The sequence below is a fragment of the Odocoileus virginianus genome, chromosome 27, assembly GCF_023699985.2.
Source record: "Odocoileus virginianus isolate 20LAN1187 ecotype Illinois chromosome 27, Ovbor_1.2, whole genome shotgun sequence".
NCBI lineage: Eukaryota > Metazoa > Chordata > Mammalia > Artiodactyla > Cervidae > Odocoileus > Odocoileus virginianus.
Genome location: NC_069700.1, coordinates 16,341,280 through 16,353,354, shown reverse-complemented (window position 1 = coordinate 16,353,354; position 12,075 = coordinate 16,341,280). Strand labels below are relative to the sequence as shown.

General features: G+C 38.5%; 1 protein-coding gene across 1 annotated transcript; it reads left to right on the top strand.

Moving 5' to 3' along the window:
• The first annotated feature begins 27 nt into the window (after positions 1–27).
• TDP2 (tyrosyl-DNA phosphodiesterase 2) lies at positions 28–11,948 on the top strand. The gene is given in 8 exon segments (XM_070456224.1): positions 28–325; positions 410–495; positions 4,244–4,423; positions 5,164–5,255; positions 7,005–7,123; positions 8,448–8,618; positions 10,274–10,441; positions 10,443–11,948. Coding segments are annotated over 8 exon segments (1,095 nt in total). The 5' UTR covers positions 28–160; the 3' UTR covers positions 10,557–11,948.
• The last annotated feature ends 127 nt before the right edge of the window (positions 11,949–12,075 follow it).

Here is a 12,075-nt window from a genome sequence, read left to right as displayed (position 1 = left end):
CTACCGTCTTCCGAGAGGCGAGCGTGTTTTCTCGCGGGCGGTGGATGGGCTAGCGCCGCGGGCGCTGGGCGCCTGTGCAGAGTCTGGCGCCTGACTGTCCCCGCCCCCGCCCCCCCAACTCCCGGCCGGGTTCGAGGTGCAGTGAAAGTGCGAGGAACCCATGGAGCGGAACAGCGGGCCGGAGGCTGGGCCGGAAGCGGAGCTGGAGGAGGGGGAGCCCGAGGTGAAGAAGCGGAGACTCCTGTGTGTGGAGTTTGCTTCCGTCGCGAGTTGCGACGCCGCTGTGGCTCAGTGCTACCTGGCCGAGAACGACTGGGAGATGGAAGTAAGCTTTCGCTGCTTCTCTCTTGCCGGCTCTTCACCTTGGTGGTGCAGGCGTACGTCCCATCCCTGTGTCTTTGTTTTGCAGAGAGCGCTGAACTCCTACTTCGAGCCGGCCGTGGAGGAGAGCGCTTCAGAAAGCCGTCCTGAGTCCCGCTCTGAGCCCGAGTCCTGGTGGGTGACGACCGGCCGGGGTTCGGGCGGAGGCAGTCGGGTACCCGGTTGCGTTGGGCATCCAGGACCCGCCATCGAGTTAGGCGGCGAGTCTGCGCAGAGACGGGCCTTCGGTCTGAGTAGCCGAAAGAGGAGGGTTGGTGTAGATGAGACCTGCCCCAGCAGCGGGGCTCACGTTTCTCCTGAGAAGTCCAGGCTGTGTCACTTCGCATGTACTTTGGAGTCCGAGGGAGAAATATCAGATACGTAATTTTTTATTCCAGGTGTAGGGAATAGGTAAGCGAGCGTTTCGAAATGGATGAGACACAAAATCCTTTACTGAAGAATGGTAGCTTGGAAGTCTCCTTGCTTCCTATTGTTTACTCTCTGCTGGCCGGCCAGGATAATGGTTTTTATAAAATGCGCATCCGCCCCTGTTATTCCACTGCTCCCTCCCCGATTCCTGCACTTATGCTCTTAAAGTCGGTATGCCTTACACGTTTCCCCACGGTTTGACCACTGCCTGTCTTTCTAGGTTCGTCTCCTGTCACGCTCTCTTTCCTACCTCACAAAACTTCCAGCCATGTCAATCAGTCAGTTCAGTCGTTTAGTCGTGTCCAACTCTTTGCGACCCCATGGACTGCAGCACACCAGGCTTCCCTGTCCATCACCATCTCCCAGAGCTTGTTCAAACTCATGTCCGTCCAGTCGGTGATGCCATCCAACCATCCTCATCCTCTGTCGTCCCCTTCTTCTCCTGCCTTCAATCTTTCCCAACGTCAGAGTTTTTAACAGTGAGTCATTTCTTCTTATCAGGTGGCCAAAGTATTGGAGTTTCAGCTTCAGCATCAGTCCTTCCAATGAATATTCAGCACTGATTTCCTTTAGGATGGACTGGTTGGATCTCCTTGCAGTCCAAGGGACTCTTCAAGAGTCTTCTCCAACACCATAGTTCAAAAGCATCAATTCTTTGGCGCTCAACTTTCTTTACGGCCCAACTCTCTCATCCATACATGACTACTGGAAAAACTACAGCTTTGACTAATCAGACCTTTGTCGGCAAAGTAATGTCTCTGCATTTTAATATGCTGTTTAGGTTGGGTATAGCTTTTCTTCCAAGGGACAGGCGTCTTTTAATTTTGTGACTGCAGTTACCATCTGCTGTGATTTTGGAGCCCAAGAAAATAAATTATGTCACTGTTTCCATTGTTTCCCCATCTATTTGCCATGAAGTGATGGGACTATATGCCATGGTCTTAATTATTTGAATGTTGAGTTTTAAGCCAACTTTTTCACTCTCCTCTTTCACTTTCATCAAGAGGCTCTTCAGTTCCTCTTCACTTTCTGCCATAAGGGTGGTGTCATCCGAGGTTATTGATATTTCTCCCGACAATCTTGATTCCAGCTTGTGCTTCATCCAGCCCAGCGTTTCTCGTGATGTACTTTGCATATAAGTTAAATAAGCAGGGTGACAGTATACAGCCTTGACGTGCTCCTTTCCCTATTTGGAACCAGTCTGTTGTTCTGTGTCCAGTTCTAACTGTTGTTTCTTGACCTGCATACAGATTTCTCAGGAGGCAGGTCAGGTCTGGTATTCCCATCTCTTGAAGAATTTTCCACAGTTTGTTGTGATCCACACAGTCAAAGGCTTCAGCGTAGTCAATAAAGCAGAAGTAGATGTTTTTCTGGAACTCGCTTTTTCTATGCTCCAACGGATGTTGGCAATTTGATCTCTGATTCCTCTGCCTTTTCTAAATCCAGCTTGAACATCTGGAAGTTCACGGTTCACGTACTGTTGAAGCCTGGCTTGGAAAGTTTTGAGCATTACTTTGCTATTGTGTGAGATTAGTATAATTGTGCGGTAGTTTGAGCATTCTTTGGCATTGCCCTTCTTTGAGATTGGAATGAAAACTGACCTTTTCCAGTCCTGTGGTCACTGCTGAGTTTTCCAGATTTGCTGGCATATTGCGTGCAGCACTTTCACAACATCATCTTTTACGATTTGAAATAGGTCAACTGGAATTCCAATTCCTCAACTATCTTTGTTCATAGTGATGCTTCCTACGGCCGACTTGACTTTACATTCTAGACATGTCAAACTTTTCTTTTCTCCAGTGGGTCCTTTTTTTCTTGCCTTTCAGCTCTTGTAAAGATATTTATCACCTCTGCCTAGAACCTTTTTCTTCCTCCTTTGTTGCTTTTCTTATAGTTGTACTAGGGTATATATGTATGTCCTTATCTTTAGGTGTGTGTGTTTGCTCATTCAGTCGTGTCCCACTCTTTTTGACCTCATGGACTGTAGCCTGCCAGGCTTCTCTGTCCGTGGGCTTCTCCAGGCAAGAATAGGGAGTGGGTTGCCATTTCCTTCTCCAGGGTATCAGTGCATTCAAAATACTTATGCAAATGTTTCTGAATAACAAGTAAAGCAAGTAAATGTTAAATAAGTAAAATGTTAACATTTATTTGTATGAATGGTGAGTAGAATTCTTTTTACTGTTTTCTGAAAGTCTGAAATTATTTCCAAAGGAAGTTTATAGTTGACTTACAGTGGTGAGCATTTTGCAGTGTATACAAATATTGAATCATTATATTATGTACCTGAAACTGGTATAATGTTTTATATACATTATACTATGTGACACAGAGTGGTAGGCTGTCCTCCTCAGTGCGTTAGATCAGGAGGCCCCTGGTATGGATTCGTCCCCAATACTGGTTAATTATATTTTAATTTAAAAAAAAATTGGGGAGGGGGAGAGTTCCCTTGTGGTCCAGTGGTTAAGACTTGGAGCTTTTACTGCTGTTGCTGGGGTTCAGTCCTTATTTGGGGAACTAAGATCCTGCCAGCTGCGTGGCAAGGCCATAAAATAAAATACAATTTTCTAAAAGAAGTTAAATTACTGGCATTAAATATACTAAGATTATAAATACAAAACCCTAGTTCTGAAATTTGTGTGTGTGATATAAATGTTTAGGAGTCACCTTTTAGTAATGTTTGCCCCTCCACGCCAATGTCCGGGCCTTGATGGGGGAGGTGGAGTCAGGCAGGCCTGAGGACTAGAACCTACACATGTGGTCTCTCCAGCATGGCAGTCACAGAGCAGTCAGACTGCTCATGTGAGAGCTCAAGTTTCTTGAACAGAGGTTCCAAAAGACTGGAGTGAAAACTGCAAGGCTTCTAATGGCCAAGCCTCAGAAATCCCAGAATATTCTTTTCACTGTGTTCTGTGGATCAAGTAAGTCACTAAAGCCCAGATTCAAGGAGAAGGGTGTTCATTGGACTTCCCCTTTCAGTGAGGCAAATAACAAAATTGTAGCCATTCTTTGTCTGGCACCATATTTCAAATATGATTTAAAATGAATCCAAATAAATGTGGAAATCTTACATACTCAATCTAATTTGGGGTTGTAGTCTGTAAAGTTATTTTAATGACCTATATCACTGAGGAATATCAAGTTGGTTCTAAGTGAACAGACTTTTGCATAACACAGAGTCTAGTTTTCTGTAGTCATCAGACTCTTGCTCTTCTATAAGCAGATAGTTTAGGACTCTTAAAATGTACTTACCCCCTGCCCAACTTTGCAATGAGAAAGACTAAGAATAAATGTGAAATTCAAAATTGATAATGAATTGCAATAAAAATAAATCCAGTTTCAGCAAGAGAATTTTACTTACCTGTAAAATGAGGGCTACAAAGATTTGAAAAATAATTTTTAAGTTAATCAGTTTCTAGATTATTTGCAGAGTTATGTTTCATTCTGCTCTTGCCAGTGTTGACCTAACCAAGGAAGAGACAAATGATTCCGTTCGTTCTAAAACCAGCACATCTGAAGATAAAAGTGTTCAGCAAGAAGATGGCAGCGTATTCTCTTTCATTACCTGGAATATTGATGGATTGGACATGAACAATCTGCTAGAGAGAGCTCGAGGGGTGTGTTCATATTTAGCTTTGTAAGTATTATTACATCTGTTTCATGATGGTGTGATAATGTATCTTACCTGCCTACAAGGAGGGTAATAGATCAAGGTTATGGGCTTTGCAATCAGTCCTGACTTCAGAGTCCAGCTGTCAGAGGAAATATCAGAAAGAATCAGGAATGATTGCCTCTGGGAGCAGGACTGTGGGTTGGAGTTCAGAGGGAACACTTAACTTTTGTTTGAAGTCTTCTGGTACTATTTTACTTACTAAACTTGTTATGTAATTATTGCTGTGAAAAGGAAATTGCCAGTGTGATCTGTATCTGCCACACACTGGCTCTGTGACCTTGTAGAACCACTTGAGAGCCACTTCAATTCTCTGGAGCTTGGAGCTCCATTTTCTTCATCATGGATAATAACCGTTTCAAGGGGACAGAAAGAGACAACAACACTTCAGGCATCTATGAGAGTATAAGACAATTGGAAGGTCTTAATATTACTGGGTATCTACTGTCAGTGATTCCAGTTCTTCTGACTTTAAAGGGTTGTCATATATATGTTTTTTTTTTTAATTTGATCTTTACAGTATTATGTGTTAAGTAGCACAGATCTTTCTCATTTTATAGTTATCAAAGATCAATGTAAACATCGAATAGTAGGTGTCCTAGAGGACTATATTTTGTGTTTCTTTTATGCTGTGGTATTTTCCTATTAGGTAGCTGCAAATGAAATGATATACCTGGTACTTATCATAAATTGATGTGTTTAATTAGGTACAGCCCTGATGTGATATTTCTACAGGAAGTTATTCCCCCATATTATGCCTACCTAAAGAAGAAAGCAAGTAGTTACGAGATTATTACAGGTAACAATTTTTCTGTTATTTAACTTGTCTTTTTTTTTTTTTGCAAAACAAGTCAAGGAGAGAGATAAATCAAAGTTAAACAATTGGAACATAGGGGAAAAAAGCACAAATAAAGTAAGCTTGAGAAAAAGAAGTCACACTCTCTGATACTAAAAAAAATCATAGGAGAAGATATTATATATGTGAAGAAGTAGTTAAAATGGATGATTTTTCAGAAAAATGTAAATTGCCAAAATTTAAGGCATGGATTAGCTTTTTGGTGAAATCAAGTTGTTGGAGAATGTTCAAGTGTGATGATCACATTGTGGTTATGTTTTTCAAAGAGTCTTTACCAATTTCTTTTTATTTATTTTTGTTCTTTTTTCTACTTTTTTGCCCTTAATATTTTAGTTTTTTAAAAAAAAATTTTAGCTTTTGACTTTTCATCTATTTTGCTTTTATTAAGTGCATTTAGTGTACCGCTTCGGCTTCATTTCATGATTTTTGGCTAAATCTCATATTTTTTTTGGCTTTCACTTTTGCCTAGTATATGATTTCAATTTTGATTTACTTTTTAATCCAGAATTGCTAAAGGGAGAATTCTCTTTGTCTTTTTCTCTCTCTCTCTGTGGGACAACGTTTCTGCATTCTCTTGGAGATTCATTTTGCCTGTCTTCTCTTATCCTGTTTTCTGAATCCCACGCTTTGCCCCTTCTTGCTTTACTTCCTCATTTTGTTGGCGCACATTTTCTAGTGACTTTCTAAGAAGTAGCGGAGTGGGAGTGAAGTGTTTGAATCCCATCCTATTTGCATGTGCCAGTGTTTTATCCTCAGAGTTCTTTGATAGTTTGGCTGGACATAGATTTCTAGGTAGAAAGTCATTTTCCTGCAGAATTTTGAAAGCATGACTTCAGTATTTTCTGGTTTCCATTATTGATGATCTTAAGTCTGATGCCATTCAAATTCCTGTTCAGGAAATTTTGAACCTCTTCTTCTAAAGCCAGTGTTTTTTCATCTATTATGCTTAACACTTGGTAGGACCTTTCAGTCTGGAGGTTCATAACCTTTGGTTCTAGAAAATTCTTTTTTCTCTTTCTCCTTTGCTCCCTCTGTTTCCCTCCTCCTTGCCCCCTGCTGCCTTGCCCACCTGCGGTCTTTCCAGTCTGATACCCTCCTCCCTGACCGTCCCTCTCCATCTCTTCCTCCCTTCTCTCCCTTTTCTTCTTTTCCTGGTTTCCCTCTGTTCTGATTAAACCAGCCAGCCCTTCTCCGTCTGCTTCGCTCTCTGAAAAACTGGGAAGCTCTTATTCACTGCCCCCCACTTCTGTTCTCGTTTCTTCTTGCAAGTTTTTACTTTCTAAATTTTTTATTCCCCTCCTGTGATTTTTCTGGTGCTTTCAGAGTTAAAAAAGTGACTTCATATCAAGTTGCCTCAATTTGTCCCATACTCTTGCCTTTCAACATTTTTTCAAATTTTTATATTTGATATTAGCACTGTTAACTGTTTGGGGCATTTATGTAAATTCATTTTTATTTTTGTATTTCTTCCGTATTTCCAGCTACATTTTTGTAATTCTTCCATACTTCAATTATGTTGGGACTTGGTTGGCCATCTTCAACTATTCTGAAGTAATAGTTTACTCTTAAGATGTAGATCCATTTAAATTCTGTACCTGTTTGTTAAAATAGAATTTTCAGTAGGGGAACTTGGGGTAAACTGCAAATACCCCTGACCTCTCAGCCTGCATTCTTTTCCACAAACACTTGAAGGTCGTGAAGAAGGATATTTCACAGCTATAATGTTGAAGAAATCGAGAGTGAAGTTTAAAAGCCAAGAAATTATTCCTTTTCCAAATACGCAAATGATGAGAAACCTTTTGTGTGTGCATGTAAGTAATTTTTTTAAATTGACTTAAAAAGAAGAATGAACTAATTTTTTCATGGCTCCCTGATGATGTCTTTTAAAAAAAATAAAACATTATATTTAGAGAAATATTTACTCCTCACTTACAGGTTCTTTTAAATAGTCTAAGAGAACTTTATAAATTAAATTTTTAGACACATTTCAAATACAGAAAATTTGTAAAAATAAGATCCTTGATTCATTAGATATTTTCTTAATATATGAGTTTGCTAACATTCCACATTTGCTTTCTAGTTTTTGGTTTTTTTTTTTTTAATTAAATGCACTGTAATTGGTACTGTGTTGGATTCTGTGAGTCTTTCAAAACTTAGTCAAATAGGTCTTGCTCTCATAGACTTCGTATATTAGCAGGGGAGAGATTATATGTATAGTAGCTAAAATAAAGAAAAGGCATAAATGCTGTAGGAGAGGTGTAATCATGTGCCTTGAAAGCTTAGAGAAAGAAGAGATGACTTTTAGCTGCATTGTTTAGTGACGGTTTCATGATGGAAGTTGTATTTGAATTGGGCCCTGAAAAATATGTAAAATATAGATATTAAGAACAGTGCTGGTGGCAGAACCACCATGAGCAAACTTGTGCAAATTGCAAATAGCAGGGTATGTTTATATGAAAGAGGGCACGTATAGCTCGAAATAAGTGTTCTATTCAGTTGAGTGTAGAGGGTACAAAGAGGGGTGGTGTGATGAGAGGCTAGTAAAGTAGGTTGGATCCAGATCATAAGAGATCATGAATGCCCAGTATAAAAGAATTTGGACTTGACTCTGCAGGCAATTAGTTGAAATATTGACAGATCTTACATTGTTGGTATCTTCATTGCAAATGGTAAGTGATTCTCATTCATTCATTAATCATTTAACTGATATTATTTTGAATTACCTATGTGCCAGGCTCTTGATACTATAGTAGAAAATAAAAGAGCCTTCTTTGCTTTCGAATGATTCAACAGCTTTGTGGGAGAGATGTAATTGTGCTGCAGTTTAATCTTATGAGCAGTCTGCAGTGTTCTTCAGGAGGATAGAAGGGGGAGCCACAGACCTGGGACACTGGGAAAGGGCTCACGGTGGAGTGGACATTGGGGTTAGGTCTTGAAGTATTAGTGGGTACTTGCTCAGTATTCTTTGGGAGTCTTCTTTGACCTTTTAGAGATAAGCCCAGTGCTGATGATACAGTTTCACTTTAATGAATATTAATATATAACCAATCAATTGAATAATTACTGATTCTGTTAACAAAGTTCAGTGTTAACAGTGGATCATTTTCTCAACTCTTCTTCTTTGTCTTGTTGCAGGTGAGTGTGTCAGGAAATGAGCTTTGCCTTATGACTTCTCATTTGGAAAGCACCAGAGGGCACGCTAAGGAACGAATGAATCAGTTGAAAATGGTTTTAGAGAAAATGCAAGAGGCTCCAGAATCAGCTACAGTTATATTTGCTGGAGATACAAATCTCAGGGATCAGGAAGTGAGTGATGAAGTCAGTTCAATGTTTATGGGCAGTTTATTGCTGTGGAATTTATTTAGGTTTCTCGTGTTTTTGGTGTGGGTTTTTTTTTTTTAATTTTGTTCATGGCTGCACTGGATCTTCGTTGCGGCATGTGGGGTCTTTAGTTGCAGCATGTGAACTCTTAGTTGAGGCATGTGGGATCTAGTTCCCTGACCAGGGATCACACAGGGGCCTCCTGCCTTGGGAGCGCAGAGTCTTAGCCATTGGACCACCAGGGAAGTCCCCTAGGTTTCTTTTGACTAAAGCTGACTAGGACCTTCATTTGTTCATTACTTGTAAGTGGCCCTGCAGATGCAGTTCAGTGAATAATTTAGACTGCACTACTTGCCTTACTCAGGGAAAGGAGAGGCAGGGAGACTTACATTATTAGTGAAATATATATATATATAGCATATGAAAAGGACAACACAAAACAATATATTGATTAAAAAGAGGGGTGTAGAGAAAATAATAAACTCTTCTAGTTTAGCAAAGGTCGCTTTATTTTCAGTTTCTCTAGTTGCAAGGTGAGAAGAACAAAGATTTGACCAGCCTAGTTTTCCCTGACTCTTCCTACTGAGATTTTCTTTTTTCAACCTTTTTTTTTTAATCTTCATGACATTGGATTTGGCAGTGATTTCTTAGATATGATACCAAAAGCACAGAGAACAAAAGAAAAAATAGATAAGGTAGACTTAATCAGAATGAACTTTTGTGCATTAAAGGATATTATCAGTGGCGTGAAAGGCAACCCATGGAATGGTAGAAAATATTTCCAAGTCATATATCTGATGAGTGATTGATATTCAAAATATACAAAGACCTCCTACAGTTAATAAAAAATCTTATTAAAAAATGGGTACAACACACATGGAATTCTACTCAATGTTACGTGACAGCCTGAATGGGAGGCGAGTTTGGGGGAAAATGGATACGTGTATATGTATGACTGTCCACCAGAAGCTATCACATTGTTAATCGGCCATATCCCAATACAAAATAAAAAATTAAAAAGGCAAAAGATTAAGATATTTCTCCAAAGAAGACATACAAATGGCCAATAAGTACTTGAAAAGATGTTTAATATCATTGGTCATGAGAAAAATGCAAATCAAAACCATGATGAGATACCACTTCACAGGCATTAGCATGACTATTATTTAAAAAAACAAAACAAAACAGAAAATAACAAAAAAAAAAACCCCTGCAGATATTTGACATTATTAGATCATATAAAATGGTATACATCTAAATTTATAGCTTAGAGTAACAGTTTTGCCTTCTCTACATTTACGTTCATTTTTAAAAAAACTACTAATAACAATAACTGAGGCCATGGGTTTTCAGTCTTCTGGGTTTTAACTGATACCCAAAATTAGGAATCTGTTTATGTTAGAAGAGAAAGGGCAAATTTCAGACCTCTGGCTCTCTTGATATCTTTATGTTACCTACTTATTATCATGCAGTAAACTACTTTTATAAAATATCTAGTTGTACCCAGTTTTGCATTTGTGCATCAACAAATAATCTGTGGCATTCTGACTGGAAAAATTGTACTTAGATGCAGTCATGGTAAAGACCTTTTTAATTTAAGGGGAAAAAGACTGAAAAGAGTTCTTTCTTTTTCTTTTCAGGTTACCAAATGTGGTGGTTTACCCAACAACATTTTGGATGTCTGGGAGTTTTTGGGCAAACCTAAGCATTGCCAGTATACATGGGATACACAAATGAACTCTAATCTTGGAATAGCTGCTACTTGTAAGCTTCGTTTTGATCGAATATTTTTTAGAGCCTCAGCAGAAGGTTGGCCACATTATTCCCCAAAGTTTGGACCTGCTTGGGCTGGAAAAACTGGACTGTGGTAGATTTCCCAGTGATCACTGGGGTCTTCTGTGCAACTTAGATGTAATATTGTGAACTGCTTTTCAAATACGAGTTTTAAATGTTTGGAGTGATTTTGTTCTGTGATTATAATTTCAATTATAATTTCTATCTGTCCTGGAAAGGTAGTTTAACAAGGAGGAGTTATAAACTGGATCACTGTAACAGAAGGAAAAACTACTGTGATTTTACTTTGTGGATTGTGTCCTCAGATTTCAGAACTAAATCTTAGTATTCATTTAAACTAAAGCATACCTGTGTTGAAAACGTGAGGCCTCTTAATGCAAGGTCACAATGACTACCAGAGCTTTTAATAGTGCTCGTTGCTGCTGGCTGGATTTCAAGCAGGGCCACATTTTGTCTGTGGACTAGCCTTTATATTAGATTTATTTTTTAAATCAGCTAACAAAATAGTTATATTTTAAATAAGTCTTCAAAAAAAAGAAAAAACGGGTTACAGAGTCCTTGGGATTGGATCTTTTAATACTATTTCATAAATCCAGATAATCTGATAGTTATCATCCATCAGATTTTTTGTCAGTTAACAGTACCTAATTGGTAAGCTAGAAATGAACTCATGATTTAAAATCCCTTAACTTAAAAAAATTTGTGTTTGTAGTTTTGTTACCGAACAGAGGCAAAGTTAGGCTTGATAATGATTAAAGTCAGTTTTCCAGAGGCATTGGGCTTTTTTCTAAGAGAAAAATGTGTAAAGAGAAATAGCCATTTAGTTTTACTGCTTGTAAAACTGAATTTTTTCAGGAGGTTAATAAGGAACACTTCTACATGTGCTTTAAGGAAACATTTTTTTTTCTTCCCCAAGAGAATATACTTTAAATAAAGAATTTTGCTTGTTTATAGTTTGTTTTAACATGCCTTTTTGCTCATGATGCAATTGAAATTATTACCTGCTTCCTGTTTCTGGCTCCACAGCTACTGCAGCTTCACCTTTGTGTGGAAAAAAACAGCTTTCTACATTACTTCTCATTCTGCCAAGTATTACCAAGAATATATTGACTTCCTCAGTAACAGAAAGGAAAACTGGTGGTAAATAATTGGAATGAGAAGTGGCAGAACCTTGTTTTCATCAGGAGTGTCAAAATTAACAAACACCTTAAAAAAGACAAACTGAATTTATACATACGATGTGTCATAATGGAAAAGAGTTGTATATGTTAATCATTTAAGAAAATGATAATTAATGCTAATCTTTTAGCATATATTATGAAAGCTATAGTTCATTTTTGTGAGAAAAGGATGTTTGGGGCACAAACTGCTTATTCACTTGAAAGAAGAATTAGAAGAACTCTACCACACTTCATATTACCAAAAAAAAATCTGGATAAGTGACGGGCTAAATATAAAAAAAATATAGTACTGTGTATTAGATAGATTAAATAATTACCAAGTTGTTTTAAAAACTGGAAAGGAGTATGATTTCTTTCATATGACTAAGCATCCAAGTTAAATACCTTCCCGTTTACTGCTTATAGTGACAAAATCTAAGAAACAAGTTAGAAGTGAATAAGAACGATAAAACTACTTTTCATCTGCT